The sequence below is a fragment of the Haplochromis burtoni genome, unplaced genomic scaffold (genome assembly GCF_018398535.1).
Source record: "Haplochromis burtoni strain Fernald_Lab_line unplaced genomic scaffold, NCSU_Asbu1 Contig_239, whole genome shotgun sequence".
Lineage (NCBI taxonomy): Eukaryota > Metazoa > Chordata > Actinopteri > Cichliformes > Cichlidae > Haplochromis > Haplochromis burtoni.
The window spans coordinates 748,721-770,362 of record NW_024582600.1 but is presented as its reverse complement, the minus strand read 5'-3'; the positions used below and the strand labels follow the sequence as shown (position 1 = coordinate 770,362).

At 38.7% G+C, this 21,642-nt stretch overlaps 1 protein-coding gene across 2 annotated transcripts in view; it reads right to left on the bottom strand.

The window, feature by feature from the left end:
• pmepa1 (prostate transmembrane protein, androgen induced 1) overlaps nucleotides 1-21,449 on the bottom strand; it is a 40,619-nt gene extending 19,170 nt beyond the window's left edge. For both annotated transcript variants that reach the window (XR_006055184.1, XM_005938059.3), the window contains exon 1: nucleotides 21,204-21,449. Coding sequence is in view for 1 of the 2 variants with exons in the window: in XM_005938059.3 (XP_005938121.1) it covers nucleotides 21,204-21,300 (97 nt within the window). In the remaining variant the exon portion in view is untranslated. The remainder of the gene's footprint in view (nucleotides 1-21,203) is intronic.
• Between the last annotated feature and the right edge of the window lie 193 nt (nucleotides 21,450-21,642).

Here is a 21,642-nt window from a genome sequence, read left to right as displayed (position 1 = left end):
CTCTAACCGTCATCCCATTTCTGATTCTCATCTTTCATTAGTCTTTGCTCTGAAAAAGGAAACTTCTCTCTCATCACGTCTTGTTTGGGACAACACGCAGTCATGTGTTACTTAAACCGAGCACACACACACCCACACACACAGACTTTAATGAGAGCAGGAACATTAGCTAAGGACCTCTGCTGCAGTGTAAAGTACAGGAATTTGACAGTTGATGTATTGAAATACTAGACAGTAAAGTTGTCAATAGACTCACCGACTGAAGCATTTTAAAGCCCAAAAGTGTGACGATTGCGAATGTAACAGATGATTAACAAAATGTAAAACCAGAACTGTAACTTTACATGATCCACTTGCCCAGTGTGTAATTTTACATTACCCAAAGCCTACTTTGCAAATGAGGACCAGATCCTGCTGGCTAGGGCATTGTTTTAGATGGTGGAAGAAACCAGAGCTCCCAGAGAAATACGTGCAAGTACGGAGAGAAGGTGCAAATGAGTGAAAGGCCCTGCCCGGGTTTGAACCCAGGAAGAAGTTAGAGGTAACAGCAAGCAAAATGTGCTGACATATCTGAATCCATCTCAAATGGAGATTCTTTCCCTGTAAAAACAAAAAAAATGAATGCATGCAAATCAGTACAGAGGTTCACTATGTCAAACCACTGTACTGTAATAATAATAATAAAACAAATACCGATATCACAGTCTATATATCAAATTTTAAAACTAAATGGATAAGGGAAAAAAACAAAACAGCCATCACTACCATTGTGATAAAGAGCATTATTTCACCATGTAAGTAACCACCTTATCTAAATGCTCAGTGCAGACATTTTACAACAAGACAAAATAAAGTAGAACTGGAGGATATGTAATAGGTGTAAGAACTGGGTGTATGGAATAGATGAGTGCTGGAGTGGAAGAAGGACAGAGAAGCATTAGTCTAAATTTAGAGTGTTAATCCAGGGAACTCCCATGTTAAATTGCAAGTCCCATCTGGAACGCTAGCTATGCTAACTCTAGCAGAGAGTAGGTCACTGACTCTGAGTAAACTAAATATCCTGACCATGAAACACATAAAGCATGCTGCCAGCTCTCACCAATACAATACAGGTGCTGTGACCTTTGACACTTTGACCTTCAGACTTTAATGACCTTTCAGAGTCCACCCTAATAACACATTTGACTCAGTTTTTTTTAAATACGAATGATAAAATACAAAAGTCTTTGTTTTTTAACAAGAACCAATGACAACTTTAATAAAACTGAATAATAATAATAAGGATTATTATTAGAAAAAAGTAAATGTGTTTGGATAGCATTAAAAGCTATAGTACTGAAACGTCTCATTGAGCAGGTCGCACTAATCAGTAAGTTTGGTGCTTTCATGTTTTATGCTGTTTTCACCTAAAACAATTGCAACACAACTGATTAAAGTTCTACGAGTTCACAGCTTTTTGAGGTTTCTTGTAAAAATACTGGAAGAAGAATTACTTTCGTGACAGGTGGTGAATATACTGAGCTACAGTACTGTACATTAGCTTAATTACATTTTATTTAAAAAAAAATGCAATTTCAATACCACTAATGCATTTTTGTAATTGTAAATATTTTGCTTTTTGGCTTGACTTTGTTTTACTCTCTATGATATGTATGCGTATGTCTGTTTTCTGAAGTTGGCCATGTTTTGAAGTTGCTATTAAAAAGATATAACCATGCTGTTTGTTTGACTAGCTCTCAGCATGTGGGCGGTATTTATTATAGTTGTCTTGTGTTTGGCATCTGTTGTCCAAAGGTTTTACAGAAATAACTCATTTTTTATCGTTAATTCTGTTATAGCAATTGCACTGTTTTCACCAAAATTATTACAGTAAAAAATGTAAAACTGTATAAAAGACATTATCCTGACCACACAGTTACAGTTATGTTTCTGCATGTCTTAAGAATATTTGTTTTTTCTGGTTTGCAGGAGTCTGGCTGAGCTGTGGGATGATAAAGGAAATGAATAAAAATTAAATAGAATCCCTGCTGTGCTGACATCAGAAACATCAGCGAAATGGAAACAAAGCACAGACAAATGCAAACAACACACCTCGTACTGTACTGGACACGCAAAGCCATCAATGTTAACAATGGAAAAAGTGACAGTATGTAAAGTCCAACAAGGAGACCGGAAATCATTCACTCAGTGTTCTCACACACACACACACACACACACACACACACACACACACACACACACACACACACACACACACACACACACTGCTCCTCTGTGTACTACCTGACCTGCAGAGCATTCTGTCTGAAACATATGAAAATCAAACCTCATTATCAGCTGCTTGTCTGGCTCTGTGTTTGTGTGTGCGCGCGCGAGTGTATGTGTGTGTTGCTCATTATAATTCTAGCCAGAAGGAGCTAGACTACCCCTGTCGTCTCGCACCCCCGCACACGCAGACGCGCACGCACACAGATAGACCTTCGTTCACAAACACACACGGTGTTCATTTGAATGAGAAAGAGACAAGAAAGTCACGGGGCAGGTCACATTCGCGTGTGTGTGTTTATAATGGACCTGATCCAAAGTGACACTAGACATAATAATAATCATTAGCAGCGTGCAATCAGTGGCTGCGCGCACACAGACACACATTTACAGGTCATCAGGTTAGCTAACAAAGTTACTGGTTCAATTCCTTCTGTCAGCAGTGGCAAATTTTTGCCAAAGTGCCCTTTAGCAGTACTATTACAGCAAAATTACACCAACCTTTACTGTTATATTGTTACATTTACTTTTGTGCATGACTAGTCTTTTCTGTATTCTACATCTACAAGCTTACATGGATAAAATAATTATTGTCCCTCATTCATTTTTTAAAAATTCAGCGCTCCTCTTTTCTTTGTAGCTGTGCACTTTTTGACCTTCTTTAAAAAAAAATCAGTTACTGGTTCAACTCTATTTCAAATAACTGAAAATGAGCCTTTGATCAACAAAATCTTTCTAGTGGGAATTAAAAAGTTGAAACACACTTTGCATGGATAAACCTGCAGAGGGCTCATTAATGGTTGGATCATTAATGATTGCCTACAGTTGCCTTTTTCTCCACATTGCTAATGGTCTCTTGCCAGGCCCACTTCACGTCAGGACAGCTCTCCCTCACTCTCCACATCTTTGCCGAGCCACAGGCCTCACTTGGACCCACAGTCTGGGCCCAGCTTTCAACATGATAACCCAGTGTTCCCACCACGTCCCCTGTTAATGAATGTGTGTGTTTGTAAAGCCAATAGTTAAATAATCACGATTTCATTTTAGTATACACAATTATTATTTCTGTCATAAAAGAACAGTACGGATATCATGCATATTATAACTGGCATACACTAGGGGCTGAGAGCCAAGGATCAGTTTTCAATATGATATTATTACATTAGGTTGTTTACAGTAACACATCACAGTACAGTGACACCCCTCTCTTCACTTTACCCTCATTCATTTTATACGCTCCACCATAAGGAGTCTTTAAGTGACCTAAGACTGGCAGGGTAGCCCGTTTAGATCTCCTGAATGCTTTAATAAAAACGTTAAGTATTTGGCACCAGTGTGTTGATAACTTATCACAAGAGGACGTGATTCAATATGATAAATGTGCCAGTGCACGATATTTCTTTCATAGCTCCAGCTAATGACTCTTCTGAGATTATTGCTGCTTATTAACCAAATATTTGTTCTATAAAACATTAGAAAAAGAATCGCTGTCGCATTTTTCTAGACTCCAGACAGCATTGTCAAATGTCTAGCGGTGTCTGATTAACAGTTTGAAGAATAAAGAAATTCCGTTAATGTAAAAACTGGCACAGATTTGTCAAATGTTTCATGTTATTGGCCAGAAATGACTTCAATTATCCAAACAGTCGTTGATTAATTTCCTGTTGTTTGATTTAAATTAATGGTAATAATGAATTTCAATGTCACGATTTAATGCAATAAGTAATAATAATAGTGGATTGCATTTATATAGCGTTTTTCGGGACCCCTCAAAGCACTTTACAATTCCACTATTCATTCACTCTCACATTCACACACTGGTGGAGGCAGCTACAGTTGTAGCCACAGCTGCCCTGGGGCAGACTGACAGAAGCAAGGCTGCCATATCGCGCCATCAGCCCCTCTGGCCAACACCAGTAGGCGGCAGGTGAAGTGTCTCGCCCAAGGACACAACGACCGAGACTGTCCGAGCCGGGGCTGGAACCGGCAACCTTCCAATTACAAGACGAACACCCAACTCTCTACTCTAAGTAGTATTAAGATGCATCCTGTATACATGGATTGGGGAAATTGGGCTGATTTTTTTTTTAAAATTTTGATGAGATGTTACTGATTTTTTTCAGCTACTATTAGTTTAATCTTAGTCGGTCACTTTAGTGAGCAAGAATTTGTAAGTGTGCTAAGTCACTAAATGGGTTTCTAACATCTAAGACATTTTGAGCTACGTCCAAAAGCTGAAAGAAACCAAAAGTTTGCTTTTATCTGACAAAACAGTTATAAATTATTTTACTTGCGTATCCTCAATAGAGAACTGTTTTAAGCCATGCTCCAAAAAACTTGTTAAAAATGACTCATAGCATTAAATGTATCACAATAGCCCACTAATAGTGAATTTTTATGCATTTAGAAGAATATAAAAGAAATAATACTGAGAAAAATTAGTGGTGTTTCAGTGATAAAGGGTCACTAAGGAGGTATGAATTTAGTGTAATAAATATTCAAGGACAAACCTGTTGTGTTCTGCAGGTGTGTGTATGCCTAAGATAAGCTAAAAGCAGTTATAGAGGTAATGAGTTTGTGATCAAGCCTGCAAAACGAGGCAAATGTGTGTGTGTGTGTGTGTGTGTGTGTGTGTGTGTGTGTGTGTGTGTGTGTGTGTGTGTGTGAGCCAGGCATTCGTCTCCAGCTGCCAAATCAAAACTCGCTCAGCCAGTCCTTTCATGCACACACACACACACGCGCGCACACACACACCTGGCTAGACAAAACAATGTCTGTCTGACCCTGTGTGCGTTTTTGTGTGTCTGCATGGGAAAATCAATTCCACATTAATAAACAATGGTTAATGAATTAAAAGCACTTCTGTCTGCGGCTACAGTGAGTGTGTGCGGAACACAAGCAAACACTGAGAACGATGTTAATGATTTACTGTGCACGAAAATCTGTTGTGCTCAGACTGGATGCCATGTGATTCAAGTACCAATCCCCACTAAAAGCTCTACTATTAAATATTTTGATATCAGTGATGAATTGGATGACTGAACATAATCTAAAATCTTGTATTGATGAATTCACAAATTTTACAGCTCTTTCTTTTAAAGACTTGCTAGGAAGCTGTGTTCATAATTAATCTCTTTTAAAAACGACACACCTGTTACGCAGTTACAAGTTACACACTAACAGCTGAAGAGGTGGAGGCCAAACAAAGACTCGAAATAAGGAGTAGGTTTGCTCAGAAGGCTCTTAATTCTAACTTTCATTATATATTTTTTTCTCAATAATGAACAATTTTACTATTGTAGGGTCTACCTTACAATAAAAAGCGCCTTGAGGCGACTGCTGTTGTGATTTGGCGCTTTACTCATTTATCTGCTCAGGATCATAGCGACGAAGTCCAAATTCCAAACATATTTGGTCTGCTTTTAGAATTAAAAAAACATAATAAGCAAACGCTGTCATTTCACAAGCAGCAACCTGTTGAAGTTTAAGGTTTCACGATCTATGCTTCAAGAATAAGTCATTTGGAAAAGTTGTACTATTTTCCTTAGTATCTTCTAAGACTTTTTTGTGGTTTTGAAGTGCAACCAGACTATTTGTGGTTGTATTAAAAACCAGAAAGCCTATCCTAACACACGTTTTGCTAATTTCCTAAAGTTAGTAGCAAATCCCCTCCCAGGCAGTCGCTCCTTTTATTTCATTGAAGAATTGTAACAGATGCCAATACCTATGATGATGGTGGAATAATAATGTAAATGCTACATTTGATGTTCTCTGTTTACATTAACATGCTCCATTAAGGAAATACTGAACCATTTGATGACTAAACACATTCTTACCCTCCCTTGACCAACACCGCCACCCTGACTCTCTTTATAAACTGCAATCCAACAATAGCAACAAGTGAACACCTGAATGCTTCCTTTATTATTCAGGTGCCGTTGAGCAAGAAACCGAAGCCTCACCTGCCTCACGAGAGCTGATTAGAGGTGAGTCTTTAAGAAAGAAAGTGCACTCTCAGAGCCTGCTGGCTAAAACGTTCAAAAACACCTGGCTCTGAGAGGGCACTTTCTTTCTTAAAGACTCACCTCTAATCAGCTCATGTCCTTTCTTTATCCTCCACATGAATCAACACGCCTTTGCTTTTGTGCCTTTGCGTGTGTGTATGTGTCTGTGTGCTAGAGATGAGATAACCTCTAGTTTAGACAAAACAATTTTCTGCAGAAACCCAAACAGCATGACTGCAACAAAGCTGAAACAAAGAACTGCATGGAAAGTATAAAAAGGAAAGAATGAGCAGGAGCGGGGGGTGGGGGGGAATAAAGGGTGAAAATATTTCACCGTCTGAATATTTTTGTGGTAGACATGTAGAGCTCTAACGTTTATTGCAAGAGACATCTGGCAAAAACCCAACATACACGTGGAAATCTGTCTGCGAGAGAGCAATGATATTTTCCCTGTACTTACAGCCGACAGTGTTTTAATGCTGTTGATGTTTCTAGGTATCATCAGGGTCAGAAATGTTTACCATAAGAGGGTGTGTGTTGTGAAAGCTTAATGGATGGATGGCAAACAAGCTGGGAAACTGGCTCCATGCCTCCAGAGCACAAAATGATATGGGCCTCACATTAAGGTGTGCATGCCAGCTGGCAAAGTCTACCGTCTCCTCACTGAGGAAGGTGTGGGAAGCTAGTGGACACAATGTGAGCAGCGATCGTGTTTCTGATGTAGCCAGGAATCTGTCAGTGCAGGTGTGATGGGAATTGTTTGTCTTTTTTTAAAGAAACTAGCTATTTTAAAGTTTGTCTCCTTCCATACTGTGGTGCATTTAGGAGACAAAAAAAAAAAAAACTTCTAAGAAGTTCCTTAAACCTTTCAAGTTGAATTTTCACTTCAACTGACTCCAAAAGGTCTTGTGGACTTTGTGTGGGGTAGCCAAATACAAATTTAAGTCTGATGCCATGGAGCGGCTGGACACTGAGTCATGGCTAAAAATAGTAAAAAGAACAAACCTTCATCAGACATGTACATCCGATGAAGGCAACATGTTGTTTTCTTTTAAATTTCCTGTTTTCTCATTCCTACCCATCATCATCAAGTCTTGTGGTCCCCATGCTTACATGAAGAGCACAATCAAGGCCGTCACAAAGACTTTAATGGACTAAAATTTGGTATGTTTACGTAAAACAAAAACAGCTGTCAGGCTGAGACACCACAGATGCTGGAAGCTCCGTTCACAGATTTTTCTGCCACTTGTGGGCAGCAGAACTATCTAACTCCTTCCAAAAGCAAGTCTTAAAACTCAACAGCCATCTCAACAGCTCATCTCGATAGCATTCGAAGAAGTATTATTACCTTTATTATTGCCGAGACATAAAAACTGCAAATACAGAAACATGAAACAGTCAAATATTTGCTAAATCTGACCAAAAATAAAATTTCAAAAAGCTTTCTTCTTCTGCTGAAAAATTCTCCTACAGCGTTTTCATCTTATATAGTTTTGAAGAATCTATATAATGCAATGCCATTATCATAATATTTTATCAGAAATATACACTGAGCAGAAATTTGGAGAAACATTAGGCAGAGTCTTCATGTTAATGTGCAGGTCTGCGCGCCCTTATACAAATAGCATTAAGTGAAAATTAGTGCTGCAAAGGAGCCTGAAATCTGTTTTACATTGAACTCTTTTGCAAAGTGGTGAAATTTTTGAGATGGGCCAGTGCCACCCTATGTGACCCCCTGAACAAACCCTTGATCATAGGATCAAACCATTGCACCGTTATTTGCATCATTATTTATTTGGGGATATGTTTGTGTTCGAAATTCACTTTTTCCTCTGCTTGTTTTTTTACAGTTTAAACATTAAATATTTAAATGCATTGAAATGCACTCTGTGAAGTCTCCGGCCATTTAAAGCTCTTTTTCTTTCTGCAGTCTGTAGTAGTGCAGACATAGCTATAAAAAACTGACTGAAGAGCACCGAGGCTGCTTGTTTGTTTGACCAACAGTAAGTTTAGTTCTATTCTATTCTCAGAGCACATTAGTTTATAGGTAAACCCCTTACTCCTTATAAACCCTTTCTAAAAAAGCGAATAGATTCCACCATAAGCAGGCTTAGGTTGCATACTTTTCCCCATGATCAACTTTTCGATTTTTCCAATGATCAAAAATCTGAGGCCAACATTTACATGTTTAGCTGCTCTGTAGACCAGGAGATCTGCTTTGGGCTTTGAAAAACACCATCGAATGTGAACAAAAGGCCACAGTGGAAAGGAAAAGATGTGTTTTCCGACTGAGCCAGCTTAGTGGGGATGTAGACTTGGCCACAGTGCAAGAGCATGATTGTAATATAACTTTGTTTTGATGTGCATGTGGGCTTTTATTTTCTCACCTTTTAGCCCTAAAACCATTAGAATCACATCCTTAATGTGCATCTGAAGCGGAGTACAGGGGCTGTCTGTGTGCTTTTCTAGCCTGCTGCTCTGTCTAGACACACTGAAATCCACTCAGTGTGTACGTGTGTAAATGTATGTGCGTTTGTCACAGTCAGAGAGTGAGGGGGTTACTTGGCGTTTAGGTGGAGCTTGGTTTGTGTCTATGTGTTTGAATGGTTGAATATGTAATGATAATTATTAGCAATATAAACAGCTAGGAGGAGTCATGGTGGCATTCTGTGTGTGTGTGTGTGTGTGTGTGTGTGTGTGTGTGTTTGAGGATGCAAATGACGTGGTCCCAGCTGTTTCCTGTGAGCCAGAGGGCAAAGGAGGCAGACGCGTTCTCTCTGGAAGTCTGAGTGTGTGTGCGCACAGGGGTCAAGCCCACGGTCATGAGCGTCTGTGTCGCGTGGGTGGGGGGAATGGGAGTGTATGTGTGTGCTTTGTACACTGAAGTGTCCATTGTCTAGACTCTGTCTAGCAGTGAGGGCAGCTGATTGGTTGACAAATCATCGTAAATGTCGCACAAAACGTCTTTGTGTGAAATCTACATCACGGATTGCTTCCGAACATAATGTAAGGTATATCCACACAAAAGGCCAAAATACGTATGTGGTGACTTACGTAACTCAAATCCTTTTTTCACATTTGGTGAAAATCATCTATGCTTTTGTCTTTTTTGTAAGATGCTCTCCAGTAGTTGACAATCATCCAAGTTTAGTCTTGACTCTTTCATGAACCACATACAGCCCAATTTAATCTCAAGTGGGCTAGATCAGTGAATCAAGGAAAAATAGCAATGAAAAAAACACTGTCTAAATTTTTCCATTTGTTTTAGAAGACACTCTGACTTCATATGAGCCATTCATTTCAAGTCTGAGATGTCTTCAGAAAAGTATGTGGAATCTCAATAATATGTGTCCGTCTTCCATATTCACTCAGGCTACTGTCACCACAAAGGCTACTGTCATAAATCAAATAAACACTTTGCCTACCTGGCTTAACAACTTTGCTTTGGTGTGGTAGGGCAGGCCACACGTAAGGTCTTTGTCAGTAAGAAGGCTGTAAAACTGGTGATGATTCAGACATCTGGCTTGAATGATACAGTATGAAAGACTTTCACGACATGATTCATTCTTAGACACTGTCAGCGCAGTGCTTCCTTTTTCAAAAACACAGAGAAAAGTTCAAAAGTTAAGACCTGCTTCACTGAAATTTTCAGACATTGAAAAACCATCCAGTGGGTTGTTTTGGATCTTCTGGCTGGCTGGGCATTTGACACTCATGGTTTAGACTTCTAACCTTAAATTTTAAGCAATAATTTCATTGAGCACTGCAGTTTCAAATATTTTCTTAGACAAGGACGTCAAAAAAATGTGTGTTTAAAACACTCGTTTGTTCTAATTTTTTGATTTCAGCATGCAGATTTTTCATTTTTGGAGCCTGCTCCAACCCTGTGCTGAGATTTGGCTATCTATATTGATCTGTGGCTTCCTGCAGTCAGCATCAATATGTCCAGTTGTTATATTTACTGGTAGCTTTGTCAGCAGGTGGAGAGAAACAAATCAATCAGTCATCAAAGGTCTCATAAATATATCTGCACTTAAAAAAAACAAACAAGGAACATAAAACTGAATTCATTAACATAATATAGTTAGTGAGGAGAAATATTATGGGAGAAGGCACACAAACAACCAAAACCAACCCCCTCCACTGTGACAATGAACCTTTCACCCCTCCTCCTCCCTGCCTTCTCCTGACCTGACCCTTGACCTTTACCCTTAAAGATACTCAGACTGTTTCACTTCACCCACTGCCTCCCAGCAGATGCAGCACGACATTGGTTTCAAATGCAAAAATGCCACCATTGACACAGCAAACATTTGCATACATCTGAATATCCGAATGTCTAATGAAAATCTGCAAACTGAATTACTCATGGAGGCCTTTGACATAACTTAAACATAATCTTGATATTTCTTCCCACAACGTCTGAAATCACTCAACTACTTTCATGTTTCTTCAAGTTAGGTTAATGTGAAAAAGCCGATGGTCCATCAGGAGAGTTACTAACCTTTTAAGGCAAAAATATTGCTAAATGTTAATTAAACAAGATGACTCATAAACTACAGTTTTGATGACTTTCATTCTGAGTATCACTCTAATTCATTTAACACCAGAGATTCCATATTAATGCCATAGGGGTGCGATTCTAAATGACTAAATAAACATTGATCTTAAGTATGAACAGATTCAACTGGAGAAACTTTGTAATTGAGAAAACAAAGGAAAACGATTCACCAATTTACTTATGAAACTACTGACGTGTCACTCAGAATAGTCTCTACATGACATCACGTTTAAATTCCATGTAGACATCCAATCATACGCGTACAGAGGTGACAAAAACACAAACTCTTAAAGATAAAAAATAATAATAATTTAAATTTTCTTTTCAGCAGACAAGCCTGCGTTCATGACCTGTTCCACATTAGCAGGTGACACCACGCTCTTAAAAGACCAGACAGACAAATTATGACTCAGACCAATTAACAAAAGCCAAGGGACACTTTAATTTCTTCTCAACACGTAATCAGACATTAACGTTAGCAACTTCCTCTGTCCCAGACTAATTAATAAGAAAACAGTCTTTTTTTTAAACTACACTGACACACAACAATTGAAGTATTTAGACCAGACAGTCATAAAGGTTTATTTTTCGTCCTCAGCGTAATTAACGAAAAACAAGAGACAATCTTTTCCACATTACTGTGTGCGAGTCTATTCCTACAGCAGGCAGACAGTCATTGCCTTTATTTATAGAGCCAGCCTCTTGGACCTCAGACAGTCTCTGTATGGATTTATTCACACTGAGAGACAGACATATAGGGCTGGCTCTGACTTCAGACTAATTAATGGGACAATATGGGTCCAACAGCCTACAAGAGGCTCAGCTGAATGCTGACTGGTATGCAGATAATATGCAAAAAGCACACACTCACACAAACACAAACTCCCCAAAGTGTTGCTGACCCAGACCCCCTAGACACACACACACACTGCATGCATCTACATATATGCATGATGAGAACATGCTGGTGACTTTTTCGAGCTGTGTGTGTGTTGTTGGTGTCTAGACCGAGAAACAATGAACAGCTGAGAGGCTGAATAAAAAGGAACGAAAGGATTTAAACAAAGAATGAAGGAAAAAACACTTTAAATCTGCAACTGTGTGTTATTTAATCCAGTAATTGTTGAATTAATAATGTTTTTTGTCTACTTAGTCAAAATTCAATTTTTAAGAAAAGAAAAATTATTTAAAAATAAAACCTGACTATGTTTACTTTAAACATATTTATTTGTGTGTATATGCATATATACATCCTCGACCCTACGCAAGCAAAAGCTTTTTTTTTGGTGACTCTTAATTTACCTACGGATGATATATATGTTTAACATGACGTGAAACAAACGGAAACAGAGACCATAACAACGTTCCCACAAGGAGATGCTGAAATAAACATAAAATATATGATATAAACCAACCAACATATAAACCAAATTATTTTACAGTTTTTGAATGTTTTATTCAGACTGCTTCACCCATTAAAGAGGAGACAGGGTGCACATATATACATTATAATAAGATTACAGCATCACATTTTCACATTTAAAATTCAGTAAAAAGATGTTACAGCCCCCGATAATGCATTGCTTTAGATGGAGAGACTCTTAAGGGATGGCTGTTATGAGGAAAGGCTGCCCAGAAACTTTACCAGCAGCACACATTGTTGTGTGCCTCAACTTTCAGTCTTTCACCCACTATGGAAAAAAAGGCACATTTGGACGTTTCTTGCATTAGAAATTAAGTATGCAGGTTGATACTCATCTTCTAGCGGCAACTCTCGCTATCTTCTCTTGGAAAACTTGTTTCAAATTTTTTAAACGTTCTCTGGTTCTTCAAAGAACCATCACCAACTAAGGAACCTCTACTTATGCAGGTTTTTAAATTACAAAAGGCTCGGTATTAGTATTGACTTCGCAAAATATAAGTATATATATATCTACTGTGAAAAGACTGTCAAAGTATAACTGACCGGAGGTTAAAGCTGCCTGATACCTATATAGTTGCAGCTCGGGAGGTAGAGCAAGTAGTCTACTAATATAAGGGTCAGTGGTTTGATCACCATCTCCTCAAGTCCTTGGGTAAGATACTAAGCCCCAAATTGCCCCTGATGCATCCATTGATGGTGTGAGTGTGATAGGTAAGTGTTTAAAGTGATAGAAATGAATGATGTTTGAATGGGTAAATGTGGTTTGTAGTGTTTTAGGGCTTTGAGTGCTCAGCAAGAGTAGACAAGCACTATAAAAACACCAGTCCATTTACCTCCCATAGATTTCAGTCCATACTTCATTGAGAGCAATGCGTCTCTCTAACATCTCTGAAAACCCTCATTTAACTTTGTCAGTAACTGATATTGTTGTTGGATCGCATACATTTTGCTCTGACTGAATTTTCAAGGATAATGTGATGGAAACCTGAAAAATTTTAAAATGAAAAAGACTTTTTCTGCTTCTAGAGAACAAAAAAGGAACTAAATTTAAAAAAAAACAACAACAATAAAAAACAATACAAAAAAGAAACTGATAAAGGGCATCGGCTATTCCTCAAATGATTAAATATCATAAATATTAAATATACAAATATGGTTGATCACTGTTAAAAACCACTAATGAAAATGAATCAATTTGACATATCCGCCACTAGAATTTTAAAAAATGCATGAAATTGAATACAAGACAGGAGGTGAAATGGAAAAATCAAGGATGAAACAAGCAAGGAGGTGAGAAACGTTGGAAAGAGGCAATTTCTCACCAATTCGCAGTAAATAGGAAATGCTATTCTTTGTGCCCTTAAGCAAGACACTGAACCCAGTTACTCAGGAGTCGTGCGTTATCGGAAACTGAACAAAGGGGAAGCAGATGTGCCAACTTTTTGTGGTAATTCTTTTGAAGACAAATTACTATCTGTATATCGTACACGGGATTAAAGCGATTCTGTTTCTGGGACGATGCCAGCTGTCAGTCACAGAAAAATGAAACACAAAAGGCAGAATTTGATCCACGCCAACCCATCTTCTTTAGCTGCGAGAAAAGTCCAATAAGGAACATTATTGTTTATATTGTTTTTTCTTTCTCAATCCCCCCTCAACTGACTGCTCACACAGAAATACACTGTCACACAGGGAGGAAATTAACAGACAAACGCAGACTAACACATGTGAACGCGTGCGCACACATGCACACTCACACAGAGGACTGAGACAGCCAGACAGAGCGGTTTACATAATAAGTCTAGGAGGCCAGCCAGAACAGACTCAGTCATTTAATTTCCATGATTCACTGAGTGAGTGAGAAAGGAAGAAAGAATTTAACTCTATTTTCAGCACTTTGCTGAAACCCTTTCCCTGAAATAATACACTGTTTAATTATTCTGAAGAAATAATCAGTCAACAGCCCCCAAACAATGTGCCAATATAAAGGTGACAGATATGTCAAAAGGAGCGTTATGCGTCATTCCTGTGTTGCTACCACAGTTTACAGTAAAACAATCAAAGACAGATTTCCATGCAGGTTGCCTCAGGATGTACTTTCGTGCCAAAAATAATCTGTCAAAAGCAGAAATGGGAGAAAAAAAGTGAAGCTTTTTTTCCTGTTTTTTAATGCACATCATGTCTTGGGCCACATGGAAGCTGCAGCCCAAACAGGATGTGGGAGGGATTTTCATTTTAACAGCGTGACACATGATAGCGACAGAATGACGGGATGAATTTTAGATGTGAGATTGTCACGCTATACATAAAACTTACATGTATTCTTGTTGAATTTGGTGCAAGTAGGTGCAATTATCCAAACTAAGATCAGGAGAGAGTAATGTTCTTGTCACAGAATTACGAGTGAAAACTGGATTCTTTTGGTTGTGGTTAAGGTTAATCAGAGTCATCACTTTTACTGGTTTACAACACAAACTTCATATATTTAATTCCTTAAGAAAAAATATGTTGTTTAAAATGCAGGAAAGTGTAAATCAATAAACTAGTTAGGCTAGTCTAGTGAAATTATCTCCCTCTTCCGTATCATTTTAATGTGAAATTCTCTGGACTAATGTTTCATTTAAGTGGACCTATTAGGCTCCTTGTTTTCTGCCATACAACTCTGTTACAAGCATTTTCAATTAAACTGTTCAAGGAATCCCTGTCAGCAAAAGTTCCGGCTTTAAACTGCTTAAAACACCCTGTTTCAGTTATTTCTTCCACTCATGGCTCTGTATGATGTCACTGAAAGTGAAAATGTCATATACATTGAAATCCCATTCACCTGCTGGCCATATCTTTCATATACGATTGGGCAATCAGAGAGTCAGCTTTAAGAAAAGGGAAAAAGCTAAAACCAAGAATGATAATCTCATTTGTTTAGAAAATCTATTCATCTATCTCCCTCCCTGCCGTCTCCACCAACCAGTCACAGCAGATGGCTGCTCTTCCCTGAGCCTGGTTCTTCCTCTTAAAAGGGAGTTTCTTCTTCTCACTGTCGCCAAGTGTTTGCTCATACGGGGACGTCTGATTGTTCTGGGGTTTCTCTCTGCTATCCTTTCAATATCAAGCACCTAAGGGCAGCTGTTGTTGTGATTTAATGCTACATAAATAAAATTGAACTGGATTGAAAAGAATATTATATTAAAAATATGGAGCTGAAAATGGGTATAGTGGGCTTATAAATCATATTGTTCAGAGTCTGATCTAGTGTGTAGACATTTATAACTGTAAATAAAGGAGCAAATATGTCTTGATGATTTTCAGATTGTATATTACTTATGTTGCCACCCTTACAGTTAGTAGAGGGAACAAATATTGAAAGCTAAAGCCTGTTAGTATTACAAGTTGTCATTGTTTCATTACCAGATTTAGTAGAGGTAATTCACTGCTAAATGCAAGAACAAAAAAGTCAAGAACTGTCTTCAATGAACCTGTTAACAGCCAAGAAGTCACCAGCAAACCACATTAGCTTGCATTTTAGCAACATGCTAAACAAGCATAGTTTCAAAAAGCAGAAGATGTCATCTTGGAAATTGACTGTCTTTCATGCATTTCAACTCCTCTTATCTCCGACCAGATGAACAACATTTCCTTATGAAGGGTTGTTGGGAATTTAACCCTAACACTAAAAGGTTCACTGGCGATCTGGTGGATGCTAAGAGGTTAAAGTACAATGTGATCAAATAAGGGTTGTTGCAAGGATCAACCTTGTGACTGAACATGATGCGTGGTCACATTGTGTCCTTCCTCCTGCCAACGTTGGCGTCATCCTCCTCTCCACTCAGGAACTCTATGACTGTTTTTCTCAAATTCATTAACCAAAAAACCCACACTCCTACCCTCCAGCTGAACTCACACATACTTCGACACACACTATTGATAACATTTATGTCAGCTATAGAGTCAGACTGAGGACGTGTTGATGTTAAGGCAGCCAGACATGTAGTAACAAATGAATAGCGAAACTGAGCTACTGGTAGGAAATGATTCTTACAAGCTGATACCAGCGATGACTTCACTCCCCCTCTCCACATACACACGGCTAGTCTGTGAGTAATGCTGATGTCATGTGCTTTGACTACCAATATCTGCTGCTCAGAACAGATGTGTTTTTGCATATATGTGTGTGTGACTGCACAGGTACACGAAACCCTACAATTACAACTTGTGAGACAAAGGAAGGATGCGTATGAGAGGAAGCGAGACAGATAAATGATAATCTGAGGTGACTCAGAGGATCTGCAGCTCTTTCACAAATCTCAGATGAATGCTTTTATCTAAATTCAGTGACTTAAAAGTGTTTAAATGCTTCAAATCCAGCTTTGAAGGTACACGCTATGGGATGCCAAATTGGTTTGAGATGCATTATGTCTTTAGAACTCAGCTAGGAGAGCTGCTTTTCACTTAATTTCATTTCCAGTGGTCGTCTCAAAGTGTCTATAAGAAATACTATTTTAATTATCTGCTAGTTAGATGCACCATTTGTGTTGGTTAATGCAAAATTAACACAACCATGTTAACGTCTTTTATAAATCTCAGAAAGAGATATAAAAACTTGGACAGATAAAGCTGAAACTTTCTGATTTATACCGCTCAAGTGAAATGACTAAAGATGGGGTTTTTTTGTTTTTTTTAGAGGTGAACTGAACCAGGCAGCCTTAATATATGCAGCAACAGATATGTCAGGTGTCTGCTATGAAATCTGTGCTTTCTTCTTCAGATCTATTTTTAAGATCTTCAGAGGTAAAAAATTTAGGGAACCCCTCCTTTTTCTATCATGTCATCCTTTGATCACCGCATCAAGTGCATAACGGGGATTATCTTTTACTTTGTTCTACTGTGCTTTTCATCTTTCCTGTCACACTCCGGTGCTTACTGCCCAGTAAAGCTGAACGAGCTTAAATGTGATATTGTTTTTTGTTTTTTAATAAAAGCCAACGCATCGTTAGTTTCAGTCTGTCAACTCCTACGCAATCTAAAATTCACCAGAATGTCTTTTGTTCCGTTCTTTTTTCCTCTTATTTCTCCTTCACTTCCTCTGTCTTTTTTTTTACAGACACCGTATTTGCTTTTTCCAAAGTTTTGACATTTTCTTCTTGGTAACTTCTCTCTCCGCTGTCTCTCTAGTCTGCTCAGTACTCTTCACTGTCTGCCTCTTTGGTTTATCTGTTTCCCTCCTCCTGTCCTCCAGACTAAACATCACGTCTGTTTTCAGACAGAAGAATTGAGTATGCGCCTCTGTCTGCATTCTTATCTTGCCTCTCTGTTACAAGTTGAGGCAACTATGGTTATCACATGGCTTGATTGCCATAACCCCTATCAACATTACTACATGCTTACATGGACTTACTTTCTTGGAATTCTAGTTGGGAGATTTCGATCGCAGACTGGTTCTAAGAATAAAAAAAATCCTATTTATATTACCAAAACATTTCATGTGACTTACAGCTATTGCATTTCTACAGCTTGGATCGGCACTACAGTGCTTTGTCAAGTTGTGCACCAACCCAAACTGGTGATTGAACATTTTAATGCGCTTGTCATGCTAGCTGCCGTATTTTGCTGATATTTACAATAGTCTGCTTATACTTCTTACACTTAACGTTTTTACCTGCTTAAACAACAAACAATGCTATATCAAGTAATACCTGCTAAAGAGCTGCTAGCTAGCTGTCACTGGGAATGAACCAGCACTGAAATCTACCATCACACATTACATTTTGTACTAAAACTTGCTGTTTGGAGTGTTTCATATATGTCTAACCATAATAACAGCCAGAAAGTTGAGGGAACACATCGTGTCATCTTAGCTATGTAGCATGAGAGCTAGCTGGAAGGGGATATGTCATTAGAGTGTCTAGCTGTCTGTCAGGCACGCATTGTGGAATAACTTGGGTGTTTTGTGCATTAAGAATAAATTGTAAATATCTGCAAAGTGCAGCATATGAAGCAAATGTTATTTCTTGGTAAGTGCACAACTTTCTACACTATACTGCTGAAATCTATACATCACAAAAGTAACTCCATTGAGGCCACTGACACACTGACCTTTCTAACTGTCACAAGTATACCATTTGTATGTTTTCAAGGCATTGCACATAACTTTATTTATCATGCATTTACAGAATCAAAGTATATTCAATATGGATTATTGTTGGGAAACCTGGTCTGACAGCATCTGCTTGGGACTTATGTCATCTCAACGTGGCAGCATGGAAAAATGACAGGTGACACCATCATGAACCATTTCTGCACAAAATACATTAGTCACCGTTCTCCATTATCATGGCTTCTAAATTTTAAATGAGAAAAACACAAAACTTGTTAAAATATTGCTTCAACCATCCAGAAAAATCACTTTCAGGAGAAATTAAGCCTTTTTATTAATGCTTCAGTTTAGGTCTCTCACACATTGCTCAAAAGGCTTTTCAGTTTTTAAAAGGCAGCAAATCACGTCATCATCTAATCGCTCATTTGGATTAAGCTCTGCGGATGTGATTGCGAATAAATATCTTTTAGTTTTGATCTATTTATCAGATCAAATAAGACTTCTAATAACGTCACGTCTGGCTTTTTATCACTATTTCTGGCACTTTAGAGGATGTATGATTTATCTACTGAATGAAAACTAAAAGTAATCATTTTTACAATTGTTACAAATACATCTTCCCAATTATGAAGGTGAACTTGCAAATGCTTAATCATTTCATCAATAACCATTTCACTGATGTGATTTATACTTTGTCTGGTTCTTCACTATAACTCGTTTTTATTGTCTGTTGATGCAGATGTTGTCTGTGGCTTCTGTGTGTGTCAGCAGGATTACACAAGCCGAATTTGATGAAACCTGATGGAGAGGTGGAACATGAGCAAAGATGGAGGCTGTTCGGTTTTGGTACAGATGCAGAACATTTTCTTTGAAACTGACCTTGGTGGAGATAAGCGCTCTGTGTGTAGCTTGCTTGTTTAAACCTGCAAAACTGCAAAGATTTGTTTGCCCTAGATCTTAAATGTTTAATTCGTCATACATGACAAGATTTGGATAAGTGGTGAAGCAAAAGACATTAAAGGTGCTGTGGAAAAGGAAAAGGCCTCTATCTGAAACTGCTGCTGGAACCTCAAACATGATTAAGAGAGATATATTGCTTTACTTGTGACAATCATTGTGATAATATAGGGTAAGGGTAAGTAAATAACACCCAATACAGACTTGGTGATTGGTCCATGACTATCTGGTAATCACTGGTCGTGAGGGAAAAATCAGTATTCCCAGCCTTCTTAGCTACCAATTTCACCTAGTGAGAGCCAGAAACCTCCAAGAACCAATGCCATCCACTTGGGAACAAAAACATTTTCCCTCAGCAACTGACAGTTGGATCACATCCAATATGGCAGACCAATATCGAGCAACATGTGCATGACGCCACATTAAAAAACCTCAATAGGCTTAAATTGTTTGCAGTGTCTGTGTGTGCACTGTCTTCTTCAACAACCTAAACTGCGTCTGAAGCTGTCTGAGTGACACACACATGCACACACACACAGCTTTCATGTCTTAAATGACCTCACAACATTATGATTGTTTGCAGTTTTAATAGTAGGTGTCCCCAGCTGGAAGAACCCCATAACTTCACTCAAGTACTTTAATGAAGCACAGATTGCACTACAGTGTACTCTATATTTTCTGTGCAAATACTGTACTTTGTGATCCATGGCATTTATTTTAAAGGTTTAGTTACATATTTTGAAGATTTAAAAACTATAGATCATACTCATGCATCAGGAACTATGATCCAGTGTTATCATGTCTGCGATTTATTTTATTTAAATATACTGGGACTGTGAGTTTTACTCAGCTAAAAAGACCTAAATCACCGTCGTCAGACATGAATCAGGGAGTCAGATCCAGCTAGGCGAAGGGTCCCATGGACAGGGCAGTTAAGTCATTAATAACTCCAATATTACGACGCAATAGTAAGAACACATTTTATATATATCTACACAGACAGGGACCGCTGCTGCTTTACTGTCTTGCTAGACCAAACAGCACACAAAGATTCCGACACAAAGTATACGCCAATATAAACACACGCAGTGGAACACAGGGATTTCCCGGATACGGCCACACACATAAACACACGCGCGCGCACTCTCACACGCGCGCACACAGACGGGCGGCTAGACAGCCGTCTGGCTTTGCTCGAATGACGAAGCGACGACAAAACTTCCAACTCCCCTGCTTTGTCACCGATCAAACCCAGGTATTCCTAGGGCATCAGCTTTCAGTGTCCCCCCAAGGTAACGTCCTGACAGTTTCGTCGCACTTTAAGTCTTACTTTCACCGTCAAAATCCAAAATGAAGGAGCAGGTTTTCTCTGAAACCCAAGTCAGCTGAGCGTTAAGTTCAAAAGCAGACAGAAAACGCCAACGGCTCAGAAAGTCGACCAAAAAAAACCCCCACAGCAACCCCAAACTGTCAAAGTTAGCTGACATGGCGAAGAAAACAGCTCGAAACAGCCATGATGTGATATAAATTAAACCAAACAGAAGAGCTTTTTCATTCCGAGTCTTCAGGAAGAGATGGGGAAGCTTGCGGTTTTTGGTTTAAGTTCAAAATGAGGCGTTATTAATCACAAACGTTAGAAAAGGAGAAAGGGTAACGTAATATTCACCACAGTTAATAATTGCAGGGAGTACCATGACACATGTTAAAACTAACAGCAGATTCTAAACTGACTCAGAACGGAAGACTTAACTCCAGTCGTTTAAATAAAAGAAATAATGTGGAAAGAGCAGAGGGAAACAGAAGCTCTTCCGAGTACCTGCAGCGAAGCTTCACAGACGCATTTTTAAGACACTTGAAAGGAAAAAGTGAGCGAGGTAGAGGCAGAAAAAAGTCATTACTCACTGATTTCCATGCTCTGGAGGGAGGTGTAGCGCTTGCAGTTACAAGTACAGGAGACATTGGCGGCGGTGGCGTTTAAAACACCCATCAAGTTTAACATTTAAATGCTCCTAAAATCAGACATAAATACTCCGGGACAGAGCGGACGAGTGGAGGAGGAGAGGCGACCGGAAGAGAGAGAGGAGACTAAAAAAAATAAAATAAAAATCTCACAACAAACTCCCCTCCAAAAAATCCTCCTTTTTTCTCTGCTCTCTCTCCAATCTCCTCTCCTTTCCCTCCGGTCCTCCTCCTGTCTAGGTTCTCTCCTCCTCCTCTCTGAGGTTTCTCCTCCTCTTCCACGAAAATCTATCTATCTATCTATCTATCTATCTATCTATCTATCTATCTATCTATCTATCTATCTATCTATCTATCTATCTATCTATCTATCTATCTATCT